The following is a 21,285-nucleotide window of genomic DNA, read 5'->3' as shown; positions in this document are numbered from 1 at the left end:
AAGCTAACATTCATGCAAAAGCTCTGACACAGATACTACACAGGTCTAAGGTAAAGTTTCGCTGTAGAAGTTGTGTCAACATGCCTTGCTGGAGAAGCCACAGGGAACAGAGGGAAGTTACTACACCAAGCTACATCCCAAGCGCTCAGGAACCCGAGGAGGAAGGAAAACAACTTAATTATCTATCAAAACTGGATGTTTAGTTCAGTAATTTCACTTCTAGAAATCTGCAGAAAAGGGATTCATGAGCAAGCAGATAAATTAATAGCACCATAAATGTCCAACGGTACACAAAGTATAAAGCAGTAAATGAGTCACTTGATGAAACAGAGAATTACTGACTCGATGCTCATGCCACGATGAAGCCTGCTTTACGTATCATCAGCAAGCGTGCAAAGCGATCAGGAGGGACTGGCTTTAAACTAAGCAGCACACCCTGTCACCAGTCTCCGGATGTTCCCCGCAGCACAGTTCCCAGACAAGGAACGTGAAGTCAAGTTAGGGCAGGTGTTTGGCCTGACCTTCAGCTGCCTGGAGTGCCTGGCCTCCATGTCCCAACTTCAGCTGCCTGCTAATGTAGTTCCTGGGAGGAAGCAACTGTGGAGGCCCAAGGGAATTTGGGAATGAACCAGCAGAGCAGAGCCCTGTTTCTCTTTCTCAAATCAGAGACTTTGTAAACAGTGAGATGATACTGGGATAGAGGGCCCTACCCTGCGCGAAGACAAAGGTAGCAGCAAGTGATAGCTCTCTGGGCAACAGCGGCTGGTACTGACCAGAGGGCAGAGGACAGGCACGGGACACATCCTCTCTGAGAATTTCCAGAAGGAAGCCCCATTTCAGATAGCTGGATTCCAAATTTTAGGCCGAAGTAATGGTAAGTAAATAAAGTCAAGCTATTTTAAGTCACCTAGTTTGAGGTAGTTAGTTACAGCAGTGCCAGGAAAGCAATACGTACGGGCACAACAAAACCGCCCTGCTTGTATGTGATGTGCCTGCTACACCCAGAACACTGATAAACACTTTCTGCCCTTCTCACGCACACCCAAACCGAGCCTGTACACAACACGTGATCACTACAAGCCTGCTCAACTGGATGAAGAGCCGAAAAACTGAATCAAACGCACTCATTGGGCTGCTCTTGCAGAATTTCCTCATTAAATGGTTCTGTTTTTTGATCTATGGTAATGATATTATTTGTTATACAAACATTATCAATATGTATATATTTAAACATTTATGTTCAAAATTATCTAGGCTACATCAAAATGTACAATGGCCCACATATGAATTCAATTAAAGCTGACTCAGAACAATTCACATGAACTGGTAAGCTAACTTGCCCTGGATTTTCAGTAAGTGCACAAAATGTAAAACAAGGATGAAGACCCACACACTGTGGCTTCTATGCTAACCGGATGCGGACAGCCAGCAATGAGAACTTGAAGCACTACCCAACCCTGCACTGTAAATCTCCTTTCAATGAGAAACAAAGGATTTTTATTTGAAATGAACTTGCAGGGCTTCCACTAACAGCCTTTGGCGTTGCCAACAAACATGCATTTTCCTATCCAGTGGTCACAGATGCAACACGATCTGTGGCCTCAGGGACCGAGCCCAGGGTGAGCACCCGGCATCAGAACAGGCATGCTGAGCTGCCTTCCACGCGGACTCCTGGGCAGGAAGGAGATCACGCCCAGATGCACATGAAGGATGAACTGACCTGTCCCTGTGAACCAGTGTAAACCCTTGGACGCCTTTTCAAAAGACAGAAAAAGGCCAGTGATTCCTCAGGATGGCAATGACCATAGGGGGACACAGTCATCAGCGGCTGCCAAATTTTTCTATGGTTTGTGAGATGATACATCCCATGGGACGGGGAGACTTTCAAGCCTGGTACACACAAGGCCTATGCCCCTAATTAGCAGCAAGTAGCCACAGAAGATGAGATGAATTTATATTCTGCAATCCTTGGAGTAGGAGCTGAAAATCTCTTAGGGGGAATGAGCTGGGACAGTCAGGGAGCTAGTTTAGAAGCATGAAATCAGAGGCCATTCTTCCCTGCTCCATGTAATGCCATCTGCCTAAACGTCAATCAGATGACCACTGTCCCAGCATGCATTTCCCTCACCTGGCACTTGGGGGTGCTATCAAGTGACCACTCCACTTACCAGGCTGACCAGAAAACAGGGAACGGGGAGGGGCGCTTTCTCTCTCCTGCACCTTGACCCTCTTTGCTCACTAACCCTGAACGTGTGTCCATCATTTCCTCGCCTTGTAAACCAACTTTCCACAGCACAAAAATGAACTCGAAGACCATGACTTTTTACCAATAACTTCTTTCTGAAGTTAGGTAATCTAGGATACAAAACCAACAAACTAAACACTAACTGTTCAATGAACATTAACAATGGAAATCTTTGCAAAAAGCAAACGTAATTCTAGAATTAAAAGTTCTTGGATGTGTAGTACCTGTTCTGACATATTGAAATCCAAACATTCTCTAGAATAGCCCAGATTTCTTGATGCCTGCTGGGTTGGGGAACATGAGACCCTGAGAACACAGTGCTTTCTTGGTGATGAGACTTCATCAAGCAAGCATCTTCCTGCTTTCCATTCACCGTGCTTTCTGAAGAACTTGGCTTCACTTTTGTTTTCACCTGGGGACAGAAGACACAGCTGTCCTTCACAACAAGGAAACAAGAAAAGGAGAAGTATGATTACACTTACTTACATTATAACATTGCCAAGAAAGCATCAGATTAGAAAATGATTTTCCTCTCACATCAAAATAAAAACCATCCTTCCAATCTATTTGAATGACCTAGTTTCTTAGCTAATATGCCAGTATCAACTTTCGAATACTATGTGGACATTTCTGCAGATATTATGGGACTTTAACAAGAGGACATGAACAACATAGCAAGAGACAAGCACTCAAGTACCTCACAGCCAGTACAGAGAACACAGAAGACATCATGGGCCATGGTGAGCACCAAGGTCACCACATGCTGCGACGAGAAGATACGGACAAAGCTGGCTTCAACCAAATCAACCTCGTCTGCTTCCCGGGCTTTCCTCCTTCACGTCTAAGGATGCTCGTGATGACACAGGCTCACCTGATAATCTAGAATAATCTCCATAACTCAAGGTCAGCTGCCAACCAACCTCAATTTCATCCATAACCTTAACTGCCTTTCCAATGACGGCCAGTTCAGAGGAGGAGAAGGAGGGGACAGAATGGGATGTGAGCATCTGGGAGCAGCAGTCCCACCCAGGCTCAAGTCCAACTATCTTTGATATACACTAACACAAACTTAGCTGGTGGGTGTCTGAACTATTACAAGTGGGAGCCACTGGGACCGGTACAGTAGCATAGCACCTGAAGTCCTCGCCTTGCATGTCCCAGGACCCACATGGGCGGGCACAGGTTCATATCCCGGCAGCTCCATTTCCCATCCAGCTCCCTGCTCGTGGCCTGGGAAAGCAGCCGAGGACGACCCAAAGCCTTGGGACCCTGCACCCGCGTGGGAGACCCAGAAGAAGCTCCTGGCTTCAGAATGGCTCAACTCTGGCCATTGAGGTCACTTGGGGAGTAAACCAGCAGATGGAAGATCTTTGTCTCTCCCCCTCTCTGTAAATCTGACTTTCCAATAAAAATAAACACATCTTAAAAAAAAATTAAGTGGGAGGCACTATGAGACAGATGTGTGTGACAGGAAATAAGAATTCAAAGCTGAGTGTCAAACAGGCCACCAGACCAGCAACTTACAGAGTGCTGCAGTCACACTGTCCTCTGGCTTCAGCAGCTCCTGGGAGCTGGGCCCTGCTCAGAGCTGTGACCTTGAGTCCTTCAGAATGTATTTGACATTTTACTCAGTTTGAAAAGCATCATGCTTATCAAATTTTTTAAAATGAGATTTCTAATGCTACCAGTAATAACAACATATTTTCATTACATGTTTTTAAGTGGAGAAGAAACTTGTAATGATTTCCAGCTATTAGCCCCTGTAATCCCTGTGAGAATCCCCATTTCCCGCAGTGAGGGAGTCGGGGCAAGGCAAGGCCTTCAAGGGCCACACCGAGGAGGGACAGCATCCTCAAGCAGTCTGACAGGGATGTGAGGGGGTTTCTCCTCGTCCACAGAGATGGTGGGAAAAATGCAGACGAGTCAGCCCAAGCTTGTCCATTTACAATCAACCATCAACTGTGAGCCCAGTGCCACAGCTCAGCACCGTAAGCCTCCACCTATGGTGCCAGCTTCCTGTGCAGACACCAGTTTAAAGTACAAGAGGCTCCACTTCCCATCCAGCTCTGCTTGTGAGAGCGGCAGAGGCAAGACCAAGTCCCCCGTGAGAGACCAGCCTGGCCCAGCTCTGGCCATTAGAGCCACCCGGGGAGTCAATCAGCAGATGGAGGATCTCTCTCTCTCTCTCTCTCTAACTATGCATTTCAAATAATCCTTAAGAAAAACAAAATTATGGGTCCGGTGGCGTGGCCTAGCAGCTAAAGTCCTCGCCTTGAATGCACCGGGATCCCGCATGGGCGCCGGTTCTAATCCCGGCAGCTCCACTTCCCATCCAGCTCCCTGCCTGTGGCCTGGGAAAGCAGTCGAGGATGGCCCAAAGCCTTGGGACTCTGCACCCGTGTGGGAGACCCGGAAGAGGTTCCTGGTTCCTGGCTTCGGATTGGCGCAGCACTGGCCGTTGTGGTCACTTGGGGAGTGAATCATCAGACGGAAGATCTTCCTCTCTGTCTCTCCTCCTCTCTGTATATCTGACTTTGTAATAAAAATAAATAAATCTTTAAAAAAAATAGTAAAGAAAAACTGAATTATGAACTTACCATACATGAAGGCCAAGACATGTTTTGCCCCGGGTAATTAAAAAAAAAAAAAAAAAAAAGCAGTGTGTATATTTTAAAAATTTGTTTATTTGAAAAGCAGACACACGGTCCATGCACTAGCTTATTCTGCAAACGGTGACAGTGGCTAGGGCCTGGACAGGTCAGAAACAATGTCACCCTCCTGCGTGGGCGGCAGGAGCTCACTCCTGGGCCACCCCAGCACCTACAAGCAAGTGCACCAATCAGCTGGAGCGGGGCAGCAACCCACCAAGTACAGAAGTCCGAAACAAAGACCAGAGACAGCAATGAGGCAAAACCACAAGAGCTGCTGTCTCCAAGCCAACTTCCTGCTGAGCCATCCCAGGTGGCAACAGAGGATGGCCCAGTAACAGGGTCCCATAACCCCCATGGGCAGCCCCGATGGAATTCTGGGCTGCTGGCTTCAGCCTGGCCCAGCTCTGGATACTGCGGCCATCTGGGGAGCGGTCCAGCGGGTGAAAGCTATCTCCTCTCCCTAGCTCGCTAATGTATGTCCTTCTCCTTCTCTCTCTCTCTGCTTTTCAAGCACATAAAAACAGATAAGCAAATCAAAGAGTAGCATCTGCCAAGTACTCCTTATTAGTACAGCACTATGCAAGAGGACACTCCATGCTACGCACCAAGGACTTTACAAACACTGATTTCTTTCTTTTTCATGAGAATTCTAAGGCAAGGATTACTATACTTATGTCACACACACACAAATTAAAAATCAGAGAATTAAATTACGTAGAGCTAAAAAACCAAATCAGGATCCTTAAACATGGAAATCCAAAGCTTATTAAAAAAACTGACTTAATTATTCTATCACTTTGATATAGTGAATTCCATGGCAAGAGGCAGTCCAAATGGCTTATACAATGAGCATGTCTATATCCTTTGGCTATTTCCATGGAGCATCTAGAAACTACAGCGTTAGTTTAACCTTTCCATTTGGTCTCTCAAAAGCTTTTCAGAAGCAAACACTTTCTTTAGTAGTTGTGACATTAAGTTTCTTTAGGTTGTTTCTAACACACACAGCTCCCAGGATTTTCTAGAGTTAAAATTAAAATTTAAAAATAAGTATCAGGCCCAGCACGGCAACCTAGTTGCTAAAGTCCTCACTCAGCTCGGATCTGATTCACGTGGGGAGTGACTCCGCGGACAGATCTTCCTGTCTCTTCCCCTCTCTGTAACTCTGACTTTCCAATAAACATAAATAAATCTTTGAAAAATTTATTTATTTATTACTGGAAAGGCAGATTTACAGAGTGAAGGAGAGACAGAAAGATCTTCCATTCACTGGTTCACTCTCCAAGTGGCCACAGTGGCTAGAGCTAAGCTGATCTGAAGCAAGGAGCCAGGAGCTTCTTCTGGGTCTCCCACGTGGGTTCAGGGTCCTGAGGCCTTCGAATGTTCTCAATTGCTTTCCCAGGCCACAAGCAGAGAATTGGAAGGGAAGCAGAGCAGACAAGATATGAACCAGGGCCATATGTGGCATGCAAGGTGAAGATTTCAGTCACTAGGCTACCGTGCTGGGCCCCTGAAGTCACTATTCACTATTTTCTTTTTTCTTTTCTTTCTCCTTCTCTCTCTCTCTCTCTTTTTCTTTTTTAAAGACTTAACAGCAAGAAGAGATAGATCTTCCATATACGCTGGTTCACTGGCCAGAGCTGAGCTGATCGGAAGCTGGGAGCCAAAGGCTTCTTGCAGGTCTTCCACACGGGCACGGGGTCCCCAGGACTGGAGCCATCCTCTAGTACTTTCCCAGGCCATAAGCAGAGAGGTGGATCAGGAGTGCAGAAGCCAGGACACAAACAAGCGTACATGCGGGATGCCAATGTCATAGGGTGAAGGGTTAGACTTCTGCGCCACTGTGCCAGCCCCGGTCATTTTTTTGATTTATTAATTCATTTCAGTCGTTTAATAGGCAGATTGACACAGATAGACAAAGACACATACAGAAAAGGAGAGAATGGATCTTGCACCTATTGGCTAACTCTTTAAACTGCAACAGCCAGGGTTGGCCAGGCTGAAGCCAGGAGCCTAAAACTCCATCCAGGCCTCCCACAGGATAGCAGGACCCAGGTATGTGAGCCATCCTCCACTACTTCCCAAGGCACATTAGCAGGGTGCTGGTTCAGAAGTGGAGCAGTCAAGAATCAAACCAGCTCCCATGTGGGATACTGGTATCACAGCTGGCATAACCCACTACACCAAAACACCAGCCTCAAGTCTGAAGTTACCTTTAAAAAAGAGATTTAGGGCCTAGCACAGTAGCCTAGTGGTTAAAGTCCTCACCTAGTATGCACTGGGATCCCATATGGGCACCAGTTCAAATCCCCGCAGCTCCATTTCCCATCCAGCTCCCTGCCTGTGGCCTGGGAAAGCAGTTGAGGACGGCCCAAAGATTTGGGACCCTGCACCCGCATGGGAGACCTGGAAGAGCTCCTGGCTCCTGGCTTCAGGTTGGCTGAGCTCCAGCTGTTGTGGCTGCTTAGGGAGTGAACCATTGGTCGGAAGATCTTCCTCTCTGTCTCTCCTCCTCTCTGTATATCTGACTTTCCAATATAAATAAATCTTTAAAAATGCATATATATATATACACATTATTGGAAAGGCACATACAGAGCAGGAGAGACAGAGAGAAAAATCCTCCATTCACTGGTTCACTCTCCAAGTGGCCACACAGCCAGAGCTGAACTGAAGCCAGGAGCCAGGAACCTCTTCCAAGTCTCCCATGTGGGTGCAGAGTCCCAAGGTTTTGGGCCATCCTCCACTGCTTTCCCAGGCCACACGCAGGGAGTTACAAGGGAAGTGGAGCAGCCGGGATTAGAACCGGCGTCCATATGGGATCCCGGTGCGTTCAAGGTAAGTAAGGATTTAGTCACTAGAACAACTTTACTCAGCACCAGTGCCTAAAAAAGGTAAAAGATTAATTCAATAAGGGTTTAGACAATTTGACTTTGCATGTTTAAAAAAAGTTCCAGAGGGCCCGGCGGCGTGCCCTAGCGGCTAAAGTCCTCGCCTTGAAAGCCCCGGGATCCCATATGGGCGCCGGTTCTAATCCCGGCAGCTCCACTTCCCATCCAGCTCCCTGCCTGTGGCCTGGGAAAGCAGTCGAGTCCGGCCCAATGCTTTGGGACTCTGCACCCGCGTGGGAGACCTGGAAGAGGTTCCTGGTTCCCGGCATCGGATCGGCACGCACTGGCCTGTTGCGGTCACTTGGGGAGTGAATCATCAGACGGAAGATCTTCCTCTCTGTCTCTCCTCCTCTCTGTATATCTGACTTTGTAATAAAATGAATAAATCTTTAAAAAAAAAAAAAATAGCAGTAGCAGGCTTTTGACACACATTATAACTTTTCATATTCTATGCTGTCATGTAGTTCAAGGCCTGGCTGCTCCACTTTCAATCCAGCATCCTGTGAGTGTGCCAGAGAGTAGCAGAGGCCAGACCCTGTGCCCCATGGCAGGCCTAAGGAAGTTCTTGGTTCCTGGCTTGCAACTGGCCCAGCTCTGGAGGTTGCAACCATTGGAGTGTGAGCCAGAAGATGGGTTTTCTGTCTCCCTTCCTTTAACTGCCTTTGAAGTAAATAAATTAAACTTATAACAAAAAAAATCCTAAGTGCTTTTTTGCACGTGAAATCCACTGACCTAGCTAGAATACCACCAGCACATAGCCTCCTGTGTACAGATGAGGTCGTGTGACATCCGGCAGCTGCTCTGGACCTGCCTGCAGGAGGGTGAGAGCTGCCCGCTGCCCGCTGAGTCCCCCGGCACGTGCTGGACCTGCCTGCAGGAGGGTGAGAGCTGCCCGCTGCCCGCTGAGTCCCCCGGCACGTGCTGGACCTGCCTGCAGGAGGGTGAGAGCTGCCCGCTGAGTCCCCCGGCACGTGCTGGGCGCCTCCAGGAGGGTGAGAGCTGCCCGCTGCCCGCTGAGTCCCCCGGCACGTGCTGGGCGCCTCCAGGAGGGTGAGAGCTGCCCGCTGAGTCCCCCGGCACGTGCTGGACGCCTCCAGGAGGTCAGCAGCCACCAGAGGATCACGCTTCACCTGAAGGTTACACTGGAGGTATGAGCAAGGACATCTCACCTCAGCAAGTGTCTGGAGCAGCCTGCTTACTTGAGCAAACGCCTGTGGAAGGACACCATGATAATCTGACCTTGTACTGAAAGCATGTAACAAACTCTTAGAATCCTGAAGCAGGAACCTCACCGTTGTAAAATCCATGGAATTATTAGCTGGCAACAGGAAATTAGGAAGAAAAAAAATGAGTATACAACACAAACATGTCTTTAGAACACTAATATTAATAGAAATCTAGAAACATATAAATATACACACCACTCGTAATTTATCCCTCTAGAGTAAAAACTGAGAAACATTTCAATTACAACCACACAGGTATAGACAAAAACCTTCTACTTGATGCGGGTACTGTTTTCAGATTTCAGAAGTTCGCTTAAGATGGTTAACTTCCAAACTAACTTTTTTGCTTTCAACTTTAAAAACACAACAGGCAACATATTGCATTCCATGGTGGCAGGCATGTGGCGCCTCTCAGAATCCATGCAGTTGCCTTCAAATCCATTAAACAATATCTCCGTGTACAAAACTTTGGTGAAAAAACAGACAGTGAGCATGGCAAGAAGCAAAGCTAGCATAATTTTTTATAAATCAAAGGAAATCTAGAAATCATAAACTAAGAAAATCAAATTAGGTTGACTATTATATACTGTAGCATAACCCTGATTTTTCAACTGTACTGCATGTTAGAAAAAATTATGACTTCCTCTGTATCATTTATACAAAAACCTGCTGTGAAACCCTGAAGGCCCAAATGAAATTCAAGTTTACATTCAGTAACATTTTAATAACTGACTCCACAATATCGAGTTTCCCTTTATCCATAGGGGAAAGAAAACGCGGCCTGCTGCCATCTAGGCATGTGTAGCTTTCTTTAAGCTGAGGGCTACCGGCCTCGGGCGGGGAGAAGCAGCAGCTTGGGAAGTCCACAGAGCAGCCGTGGACCTGAGGAGGGTGGTGGACCTCCCAAGTCGGAGGCAGAAAAATTACCAGCAAAGCAGGAAAAGCGAAATGACAATGAGGAACCCAGGACACAGATAACAACTAGAACCAACCCTTCCACAACAGCCTAATGCTCAATTAAAGCCGGTAAAGTAGTTACTATGTTCAAGGGGAAAAAAATCATAGAAAGTTACTAGTAACTTTCCATGCAGTTTTCTGTGAATTCTTCTAAGGATACTGTTTGGAATTCTGAGCTGAGGGTACCGTTTGCAACAGTAGCCAATGAGTGGGGATTAGGCCTAGCTGTTTAAACACCTGAATTCCACACTGCACCCTATCAGGGCACCTGGGTTCAATACCCAGCTCCAGCTGCTGACTCCAGCCTCCCTCCAATGTAGAGCATCGGAGGCAAAAACGATGCCGCAAGTTACTGCGATGCAACCCACATGAGAAACCCGAATGAAGTTCGTCGCTTTGGCCCTGGCCCGCCCCGGCACTGCAGGCATCTGGGAAATCACACAGCTCATTAGCTCTATCTGTATGTCTGTCTGTCTCTCAAATATGTTTTTTTAAAAATCATTTTATAGCACAAAGTACTATTAAGTACTATAAAGTACTTTAGAATGTTACTAGACATTAATTATCAAATTCTCCTAGATTAGGAACCAAAAAAATGCACAAAATGATCACAAACTTTGTAACAGAAAGCACATTTTCACCTTTCCATCTCTCATCAGTCAGATCTGTGCAAAAAGCAAAACACTGTCTAGTTCTAGAAAAACGTAAGAGGCTAACTTAACGTCCCACTTCTTACTCTAACCCTGCTCAAGATTACACAGTTCATGGGCGTTAAAGAATCACTAACATATTCCTAGCAGAAGAATGTCTCTACATGTTGTGTAGAAGACAAGCCCAGTACGGGGCTTGATGTCATGATGGGCACATGCCCTTCTTTAAACGCCCTAGAAGAAACACCCAAAGCGAAGAAGAATCTTCTGTGTTATATGTCACAGGAGAGAGAGGATGTGACATATTCTGCTTGTTTCTCAATTCATACTGGGTCTCCCACGTAGGCTGCAGGGACTCAAGCAGGTGAGGCATCTTAAAGGGTCATTTCTCAGGGTGAGCTGGGTCAGAGCTGACAGCCTGGGCCTAAACCAGGCAGTCCACCATGGACAGCAGGCATCCAAAGTGCCAACTTCACTTCTGTGCCAAGTACATTAACCAACATTGACTTACACCTTTCATGGAATATAGATGCAAATAAGATTTTTTCAAAGGTACTCTGTGAAGGGGTAAGGGTCAAGTTCTCTATCACTCTTTCCATTCTTTTTGGACACGTGCTTCATAAAAGTTAAAGCTCAGGGCCTGGTGCAGTAGCCTAGTGGCTCAATCCTCGCCTCGAACGTGCCGGACTCATGTCAGAGGGGCACCGGTTCATGTCCCGGCTACTCCACTTTCCATCCAGTGCCTTGCTTGTGACCTGAGAGAGCAAGGCAGGAATTCTGAGTTTTCCCAAAGCCTTGGGTTATCTGGAAGGAGCTACTGACTCCTGGCTTCGGATAGGTTTAGCTCTGGCCACTGCAGCCACTAGCGGAGTGAATCAGCGGATGGAGGATCTTTCTTCTCTCCTTCTCTCTATAAATCTGACTTTCCAGCAAAAAATAAATAAATTTTTAAGTTCAGTTCAAAATAGTCTACAATCCACTGAGTCTATCATCCCTTCAAATTCTAAACTTTAATATGTACCAGAACAAAAGTTTTCCTATTCCTTGTCCAAATAGAGAGAAACCTTGATATATGATTTTTAAAATTAGTATATATATGCACTCCAAGTTTATGTGTTATACACAGTGAAAATGCAGTGAAAATATTTGAATACCCAAACAGACAATACACCATGGCATTAAGTTTTCAGAGTTGACATTAAAGCCCTACTCAGCATCGAGACCCAGCAGGAACAGCAGCCCGCACAGTCACGGGGTCTGGGATGACCACCGTCCCCCGGCTGCCTCGGAACTGACAGTCAAGGACTAGCTGACAATGTTTTCTTATTTCAACTTCAAATCCTGTGACATTGATATGCTGGCCTGACTTAATGCTGTAATGCAGCACTAAAGAGAAACATAAGTGAAAGACTCCTACCTTTACAGAGATTTTCGTATATGCTCTCAATAGTTACAAGCAAATTCTTTTCCATAATTAATCCAAATACAGCCAACCAATGTTTTTTAAAGCATCGTAATAAATGTATTAGAGTCCATGGTGGTTTCACGTACAGTATCTAAAGAGTTTGTAGGAAAAAATTAGCATCTGTGGATTTATTATTCCTATTATTTAAAAGTATCTTTTAGGGGGCAGGCATCTAGTGTAGTAGCAAGAGGTGCTTTGGGACAGCCACACCTCACATCACAGGGAGTACGCCTCCCTCTAGCTTGATGCACAGGTGCAGCCACAGCAAGAGGCGCAGGCTGAAGTCCCAGTGCACACCCTGGGCCTGGTGCAGCCTGGCTGCTGCAGGCAATTTGAGAGTAAACCACTGGATAGAGGACATGTCTGTCTGGGGATAAAATCTGTAGTATCTGTTTAGAAATTCCTACATATATCTATGTGAAAAACAGTAAAATCTTTTAAGTTAAAGAAAGCTTTATTAAAAGTCAAATGTAATTTTTAGGTGCTAATTGCATTGTAAATTGTTTTCACGAAATCATGTCAGTTTTAGAAACTTCACATACAAAAATCAAGCATAGCTCTGACCAGGAAGAAGAAAGTTTCCCTCCAATAAAAATCAGTCTAAGCTGTGGTTATGCAACAAGGTGGAGGAATCCACCATGGTGGGAGGGTTTGGGGAGGGGTGGGGAGAACCCAAGTATCTATGTAACTGTGTCACATAATACAATGTAATTACTGAAGTTAAATAATAAATAATTAAAAAAAAAAATCAGTCTAATTATTTAACTGGAGAAAATCTCTCCCTAGTAAAAAACTGTCAAACACAATTATTACAACTACGTCTATGGAGAAAAAAACATGCCCAATTAACTGTTACAATCTCAATAAAGCCATGTTTATTAAAAAAAAATCATTTAGGTCTATGTTTTTTAAATTATTCACATCTCTACTATAAATATTCAGTATAAGTTAATGCTTATAGAGTATGCTGATCATCCATCACCCTGGCTGAGCATTTACAAACACAACCAAGGCTGGTGCTGTGGCAGAGTGGGGCAAGGTGCCTGCTGAGCACCCACATCCCCTTCTGGAGCCCGCATACAGTTCCCGCTGCCATTTCCGCTCCAGCTCCCTGCTAATGGCCCAGGACAGCAGCAGACCACAGCCGGAGTACCGTGTGAGCGGCCGCAGGGGAGCTCAGCTCGCCAGGCCCAGTGCAGCACAGCCCGCCAGGCCCAGTGGAGCGCAGCCCGACAGGCCTGGATGTTGCAGCCATCTGGGGAGTGAATCAAAGCACACAAGAGCTCGTCCTCTGCTGCTTTCCCTCTTTTATCATTCTGCTTTTCTGACAAATGATTCTTTTTAAAAGAAAAACAGATACTCAGGTAAAAATTCACAATGTTAGCAAATATTAGGCTCTCATTCAGCAGCTGAAATAGGGGCCCAGCGCCATGGCCTAGCTAAAGTCCTTGCCTTGAACATGTCAGGATCGCATATGGGCGCTGGTTCTAATCCCAGCAGCCCCGTTTTCCATCCAGCTCCCTGCTTGTGGCCTGGGAAAGCAGTCGAGGATGGCCCAAAGCCTTGGGACCCTGCACCCGCATGGGAGACCCAGATAAGCTCCAGGCTCCTGGCTTTGGATCAGCGCAGCACCAGCTGTTCCAGCTGCTTGGGGAGTGATCATCAGACGAAAGATATTTCTGTCTCTCCTCCTCTCTCTCTATATATATCTGACTTTGCAATAAAAACAAATAAATCTAATTAAATAAATAAATCTAATAAAATAAATCTTAAAAAAATAGCTGAGATAGAAGTTGTAACAACGAAGCAAGGGGCTTCTCCTAGCTATTAATGTGAAGAGCAAACATTACACGCAACTTTGAAGACCACTATTGCTAAACTTGATCACAGAAAATCACACATCTGAGAAACTTGCAAAACACATTGCTAATATCATCGAATTACACTGACCTCATATTTACAGGGCAGAATGAACATTTCCTTTCTGTGAATATATATTATTTAGGGAAATATTTTGGGTTAGACACTTTGCCTGAGAGCAGTTATTCTAGATTCAATGTAAGCTCCACGGAGGACTGTACCTGACACACAGAAATACCAGAAATATGTGTTGACTGAAACAGTGACAACACAGAGTTTTAATCTTTTAAAAATGTCCATCATCTAAGTGTCCAAAAGCTTTTTCAAAACCTTGAAATGTTTAATGTGCTATAACATGGCATTATGCATTACTTTAAACAACTATTTAAGAGAACGGAGCTCAAGACCAAGTAAGAAATCTCCCACTAAGACTTGGACTAATCACCTCCATCCAGAGGGTTCCAAACGCGATCTTCATTTCTGTTTCTAAAATTGAAGACAAAGCTGCTCCAAGAGACTTTTCCAGATCAGACACAATACTTTCAAGCAGAATGGACAACCCTGAAGCCGCAGGTTCCTTCTCAGAGCTTTTTTCCAACAGTGTTGCTTCTGCTTTTGTAAAACAAATTGTTAACAGATTTGTTTAGGGTTCTAATAGCCAATGCATACATACATACACATACACACACATACACAGAGAAAACACAAAATATTTGGCCACATAAATATTTTATGTATATAATATTTGAATTACCTAGAAAAGAGAAATACTTTACTTTTCAGACAGTGTTTAGAACACCTCTCTATCATAGATGTTGTAGATGTAACAGAAGTGCAGCAGAAGCTTGGAGCAGCCGTTAACACCCACTGGGGTGCCTGTGTCCCCTATTACGAGTGCCTGGGCTTGAACCCCAACTCCTCTCTCAATCTCAGCTTCCGAGGGAGCAAGTGATGGCTCAGTAGCTAATTTTTGCCAGCCTCACATGGGACACCTGCAAAGAATTTCCAACTCCCAACATGGGCTCCAGCCCAGGCCCAGCCACTGGGAGTCTTTGGGAAGTAAACCAGTGGATGGGAGATCACTCTCTGCCTCTCAGAAAAATAAATAAAATATAATGACACTAACATTATGAAAGTTAAGTAAAAAGGAAAATTCCTAGTATCCTGTAATTTTTCCATTAGTTTAATTTTTATTATAAGTTATGAATAAGATGTTAAATCTCACAAGAAACCAAAATATCCTTTCTACTTCAAATGAATTCCTCCTATAGCTAACTCTAACTTACAAGGTCCTCTCAGGGAAAGCATGGTGGCTCGGCCTGCTAATCCTCTGCCTGCAGCACCAGCATCCAATATAGTGACCGGCAGAATCCCAGCTGCTCCATTTCCAGTTCAGCTTCCCACCATGGCTTGGCAGGGGAGGATGACTTGAATCCTCGTGACCCTGCACCCATGTGAGAGCCCAGAGGAAGCTTCTGGCTGCTGGTTTCAGATTGGCTCAGCACAGGCCCCTGCCCTATCTGCGGAGTGAACCAGCAAATGGAAGATTTCTACCTCTCCTTCTGCCACTGTAAATTTGTTTCTCAAAAATAGTATTTTTTTTAAAGCCCTATCTACCAAAAAAAAAAAAAAAAAAAAAAAAAACAGAACCAGAATAGCATGAACACATCGGTTAAATAGAGAAAAATAACACAGATGAATCCCTGGAGGTACGCAGAAAGGCTGTTCGCAAGCACCCAGCACACACTGCACAGAGGAAAGAAGTTCAACACACATTACACAAGGCACCAGAATGTGACACTGCAGCCCAAAATATGCACTGCAAATAATAAACATTCATTCATAAAAAGCAAAAGAAATAATAAAACTGAATTCATAATCCACAAAAGGTAATGTCATTAATCAGGCTTTCTTTTGGATTATCATTTTCATTTTATTCTAAAATTTACATGCTGGCAAATAGCCCCAACTTGATGTGTTTTACATTTACAAGATGAAAACTTACTACTAACGACAGATGTGCCACAGTAATCCCATCGCCTACAATGAGATCCATTTCTAACAACTCCCAGTCAGTCCTACCTGCGCTCCCCTGCTGCTTAGCAATAAGCAGCTGATGACACACTTCCGCGTTCTGAGACAAGCTCAGCAACTCTGCACTCAACTCTTCTTTGCTCAGGGACTTCACACCGCTTATGAGGCCTTTGTTTCTCAAATTTCTATCATCCCTAGGATGGGAAATTAGGAAGAAAAATACTTTTTATAAGATAAATCTCATGCCAAATCAAAAACATGAGATCTAGTCAGGAGCTGGTGATTCTTAGCATGTAACAAAGGATCACAATTTTTTTTAAAAGATTTATTTATTTTCATTACAAAGTCAGATATACAGAGGAGGAGAGACAGAGAGGAAGATCTTCCATCCGATTATTCACTCCCCAAGTGACTGCAACGGCCAGTGCTGCGCCGATCCGAAGCCAGGAACCAGGAACCTTTTCCGGGTCCTCCCACGCGGGTGCAGGGTCCCAAGGCTTTGGGCCGTCCTTGACTGCTTTCCCAGGCCACAAGCAGGAAGCTGGATGGGAAGTGGAGCTGCCGGGATTAGAACCGGCGCCCATATGGGATCCCGGCGCGTTCAAGGTGAGGACTTTAGCTGCTAGGCCACGCTGCCGCTGGGCCCAAGAATCACAATTTTTTAAACATACAGAAAAATAAAGGCCTTTACGTAAAGTCTTATTACATGACCTTTGGGGAATAACAAAGATTACTTGTTGAGTGTTTTCCTGGTATCAAGCACCTTGCTATGCACCGATCTGGGTAGTCCTCACAAACATCCATGAGACAGGTGTGGTACCCATTGCACTTCTATCTCTCAGATGGGAAAATTGGGTGTCAAATGGGTAAATAACTTATGCAAGGCTGTATCCACTAGGTCCAAGGCACTCTGATCATCCAAAGCGGGCAGAGCAATGATCAGTGCACCCACTGTCAGAAGACCAACACCTGGGAGGCAGTGAGGAACACTATGGGAGTTGCTACTAGGAAACAGCAGATGGCTTCAGTGGGCAAGTGACCTGAGTCAATCTCTTCACTAAATTGTCCTGAGGCCCTGCACGGCTCTCGCCTGTGCTAACAGTAGAGCTGCTTGGTCAAACTAAGTTTCCTATGAGAACTATAAAACCTGGAAAACAATAAAATCAATTATTTGAAGGTGCAGTGTGCAACGAAATGGAGGCATAAAGAGAGGAGAGTCTCACCCAGCCACAGCAGCACACTCACTCGCTTCTGGCCCGCACGCATTTCCCGGCTCACCAATGGCCCTGGAACACAGACTTCCACAGCCATCCTAGCTTGCACGGTACAGAACTGTGCTTAAGCACAGTGCACGCCAAGCAGTATAACACTATTTGAAAGTAGACTTTGACCAAGGAAAGATGTATATTAAACGCCAGGGCAACCATACGAAAACTTTCAAAAAAGTATAAATAATCAACAGTAAAGATTAAGTGATATAAAAATTCACAGTCCAAAAGAAAAAAAAAAAAAGAACTAGGCAAAATGGTAGGTATCAATGGAACAAATTAGGTGTGTGTGGTCTACATGCAAATGAAAAGAAAGAAATTATTAGACTGGACGAAAAGGAACTAACTACATGCTACCTACAAAAGACACAAAGACACAATAGAAAAGAATGAAAGTGAATGCCTCACAAGTACTGATCAAATGGAAGTTGCAACAAAGACGACTTTAGAACCACACATATAATCAGGAACAAACAATGTCATGCTATAGGTGGAATAGGATTTGGTCCAAAACTCATGGAAATATTTAATCCATAAAGTCTTAAGTTAATAGTGTGAAGAGGATAGAAACCTAATGCAGTGATGGGTCTAGCAGAGGGTCCTCAAATCACATGGAGTGTACTGGCCTCAGCCATTCCCACTGCTGCACTGTCCACAATGCTTCCTCCACATACCAGATCCCGAACCAATGGACCCAGGGAAATGAGCTAAAATAACTCTTTTTCCCTTGCAAAACTACAGTGCCACAGACATTTCATTAGAGAGACAGATAAGTGAATCAATATAGAAAATGACAGAATGATAAAAGGGTGATTTCTCCAAGACAATCCCCTACAACCCTAAGTGGGTATGCACCGCACTCGAGTCTCTTTCTGCCTGAAGGCAGCAGCCTGTCCATCACCCGCCCAGCAACTGGCAGCGACGAGGCACAACAAACTGGAAGGAGTAAGACGCAAGCATCCTCAGGGATCTCTTTCAGTGACCACAAAGCAGACGGTTAACTGGTTGCAGAAGACCTGGAGAACCAACCAACTTGACCTAACTCACATTCATAGAACACCACATCCAAAGAGCAAGCCAGACTAGCAACTTCAGTGACAGAACAGAAAACTTGCATTCTCAAGCCACAATGAAGCTAAAATTCAGAACAGAAAAGATACATGGAAATTCTGCCAAGATTTGGAATTACACAAATCTAAATAACCCTCACACAAGACACAACAGAACAGCAAACTGAATAGAAACAGAATTTCAACACACCAAACTTTGTGGGATCAACCACAGCTGTGCTTAGGAGGGAACCCAGTCTCACACAAACGCTCAAGCTTGTGTTCTCAACAAGAACAAACATGAGCAGACAGGTGGAGTACTGTCGAGGGATCAGTGTCCCCTATGTGGACAGGCATGTGGGCTGCACCGTGACCATCTGTCAACAGTATAGAGCAAAGGAAAAAAATCTGTAGATTCCTGGGTAAGTCTGTTTTCTTCAAGGTACAGAACTCGAATCAAGAGAAGAGTGATGGAATCTCGATCACAGCCTGACACAGGCAGTATCGGGGAAGTGAAGGGCTGACCCCAAAGGTTGGGCACCCACTGGAGTGTTGAGGGAGGGGCTGCCCTGGAAATGACTCCTAGTGCGTCAGGCTTCGGAGTCCAGAGGCAGGTGGGACTACTCCCCAAGACAAACAGCAATTTAGAAGGAAAGACCAAAACGCTGATCACACAGACAGACAGAGATCAAGAGAGCCATGCTGTAAATTGGGACGGAGTTCAGAACACCAATGTGTGGAGCCAGCATTGTGCACAGCGGGCAAGCCAGAAAGGCAATCCCATGTGAGCACAGTTCACAGCTGGCAGCTTCAACTGGTGTCACCAGATCGCTCCATGTCGCCGTTTCTGCATCTGCCTAACACATAAACACATAAATCTGAGACCCCAGCTGCAGACCACTGCCTGGGTTGCCGTGTACCCAGCCTAAGTGTCATACTGCTAGGAGAAATGCAGCAGTAGTTGATTGGTATTCCAGGCCTGGTTAATGCCAAATTTGTTAACTATACCAGTGTGCCAGCATAGTTGCTTATTCTGTTTATTGTTGTTGTTTAAAGTAAATAGCGAAGGCAAGGAACTCTGGCCCAGGACCAGCTGCCCCTGGCCCCAGGGCAGTGGATCAGTGGGCATACGGAAATGGGAGTGACTCAGGGCATGTCTGACACGGAGGGAATGACTTCTGGGGTGTTCTACAGACCAAGCCACTGCACTCACAGTTAAGCAAGAGAGCTCAGACAGAGTGGTTTAGAGTGGGGAAACCAGAGGTATGTCTGAGTCAGGCCAAGACACCTGCCCACGCGGGTGACCTGGGCTGGACTATAGTATCACCATGTGGGAGTGGGTTGGGCTGAGCTAAGTTACAGCACCCATGGATTCGGGCTGGGCCGAACTAGGATGCAGCAAAGTCAGGTGTGTGCAAAAAACAGGGCTGGGGGCAGGTGTGATGGGGGTTATCGGGGATCGCCCAGATTAGGCTGCAATACTTGCTGCTATGTGTGAGGACCAAGTCTGTATCATGCTGGCTGGACTAAGGCTGCATCACCTATTGGGGGCAGGGCACAACTGACCAGACAGCAGTATCCACTGCTATGTGCACTGTCTGGTGCAGATGACAGACCAAACCTGACCCTGCACTGGCTGGCACACATGAGTCTGAGGTCACCCCAGGAGGGGTTTCTTGCTCCAACTAGATCACTAGTCTCTGACCCTGGCCACAGGGAAAAAGCACTTACTGTGGGGTCTGAGCTTGGGGTGCATGTATGAGGGCTGGCCTCCTCAGCTGCCGATGCCTGTGAGATGGACAGCATGTCCAGATGCACATGGGGGACATGATAGCCAGCTCATCAAGGCCAACAGGAGAGGTCAACTGCCTTGTCAGAAGACGGAAATCAGAGCAGACTGGACAATTTTCCTGGCCAAACTTTGCAGCATGTTCCTGGGTCTGTGGATACACTGAGGCGGATTTTGTCAACGAACAGATCTTGGAAAGATTTTCTTAGTCTTGTAGCAATGAAATCAACAACATTTCCGAACTATCAAAACCACCCAGGTGACACCCTCAGAACACTCTTTCCCACATATCAGGGAACACTAAGGCGTCAAATGACTGTCCCTATCCCTGGGTGCTCATGCAGTCTGACAGCAGGCAGCAGTCCCCTGAAGACACAGGAGTGAAAGAAAGGGGCCGGTGTGATAGCCTCGTGGCTATATCCTTGCCTCGCATCTGCCAGGATCCCATATGGGGGCCAGTTTGCATCCCTGATGCTCCACTTCCCATCCAGCTCCCTGCATGTGGCCTGGGAAAGCAGCAGAGGATGGCCCAAGGCCTTGGGAACTGTGCCCATGTGGAAGACCCAGAAGGTTCCTGGCTCCTGACTTTGGATCAGTTCAGCTCCAATCACTGAAGCCACTGGAGGAGTGAACCAGCAAATGGAAGATGTTCCTCTCTGTCAATTTGCTTTGCACCCAAAATAAAACCTTAAAAACAAACAAGCAAACAAAAAAAACGAAACATGTGTCCCACTCCACCTCCTCCATACCTGAGCCTCCCCTCCCTAATCAAAGGTCCACATTTTAAAAAGAAAATTTTAAAAATTAAAAAAAAAAAAGAAAAAAAAAGAGGGCAGGGAGGACAAGGGGGAAGGAAGGAGGAGGGAGGGAGAGAGGGAAAAGTGTAGCAGGATCTGAAGATACTCATGCCCATTCAAATTTGGGATAGAAGTAGAACAGCCAAAACTATGCACAGCTTCTCCTATTACTATCACCATTAATACCATCAACATGACTCATTTACGTAACAAAGATTTCCTTACAACAGGCAGGACTGACACATAATGATCTCTCCCAGACAAACAAACCAACAAAGCAAACAAACGAGTAGAAAGAACAGGCTTCATTCCCAGCCCACAACACCGCCAGAACTGAAATGAAAGCATGCCCACAAACTTTCATTACAAGAAAATAAGTCTATTAATCCTAAAAAAAAAAAAAAAA

At 45.6% G+C, this 21,285-nt stretch overlaps 1 protein-coding gene across 1 annotated transcript in view; it reads right to left on the bottom strand.

Moving 5' to 3' along the window:
• The window catches only part of SWT1 (SWT1 RNA endoribonuclease homolog), a 65,351-nt gene that overhangs the window by 32,887 nt on the left and 11,179 nt on the right, over positions 1-21,285 (bottom strand). Inside the window, exons 7-11 of the mRNA XM_058669684.1 lie at positions 16,025-16,170; positions 14,388-14,554; positions 12,035-12,173; positions 8,954-9,102; positions 2,470-2,657 (exon numbers count right to left, since the gene is read on the bottom strand). Of these exons, the coding sequence (XP_058525667.1) occupies positions 2,470-2,657; positions 8,954-9,102; positions 12,035-12,173; positions 14,388-14,554; positions 16,025-16,170 (789 nt within the window). The remainder of the gene's footprint in view (positions 1-2,469; positions 2,658-8,953; positions 9,103-12,034; positions 12,174-14,387; positions 14,555-16,024; positions 16,171-21,285) is intronic.

The sequence above is a fragment of the Ochotona princeps genome, chromosome 10 (assembly GCF_030435755.1).
Source record: "Ochotona princeps isolate mOchPri1 chromosome 10, mOchPri1.hap1, whole genome shotgun sequence".
In the NCBI taxonomy this organism is placed as follows: Eukaryota; Metazoa; Chordata; class Mammalia; order Lagomorpha; family Ochotonidae; genus Ochotona; species Ochotona princeps.
Note: the sequence above shows the minus strand (reverse complement) of the source record. Positions and strands in the feature narration are given on the sequence as shown.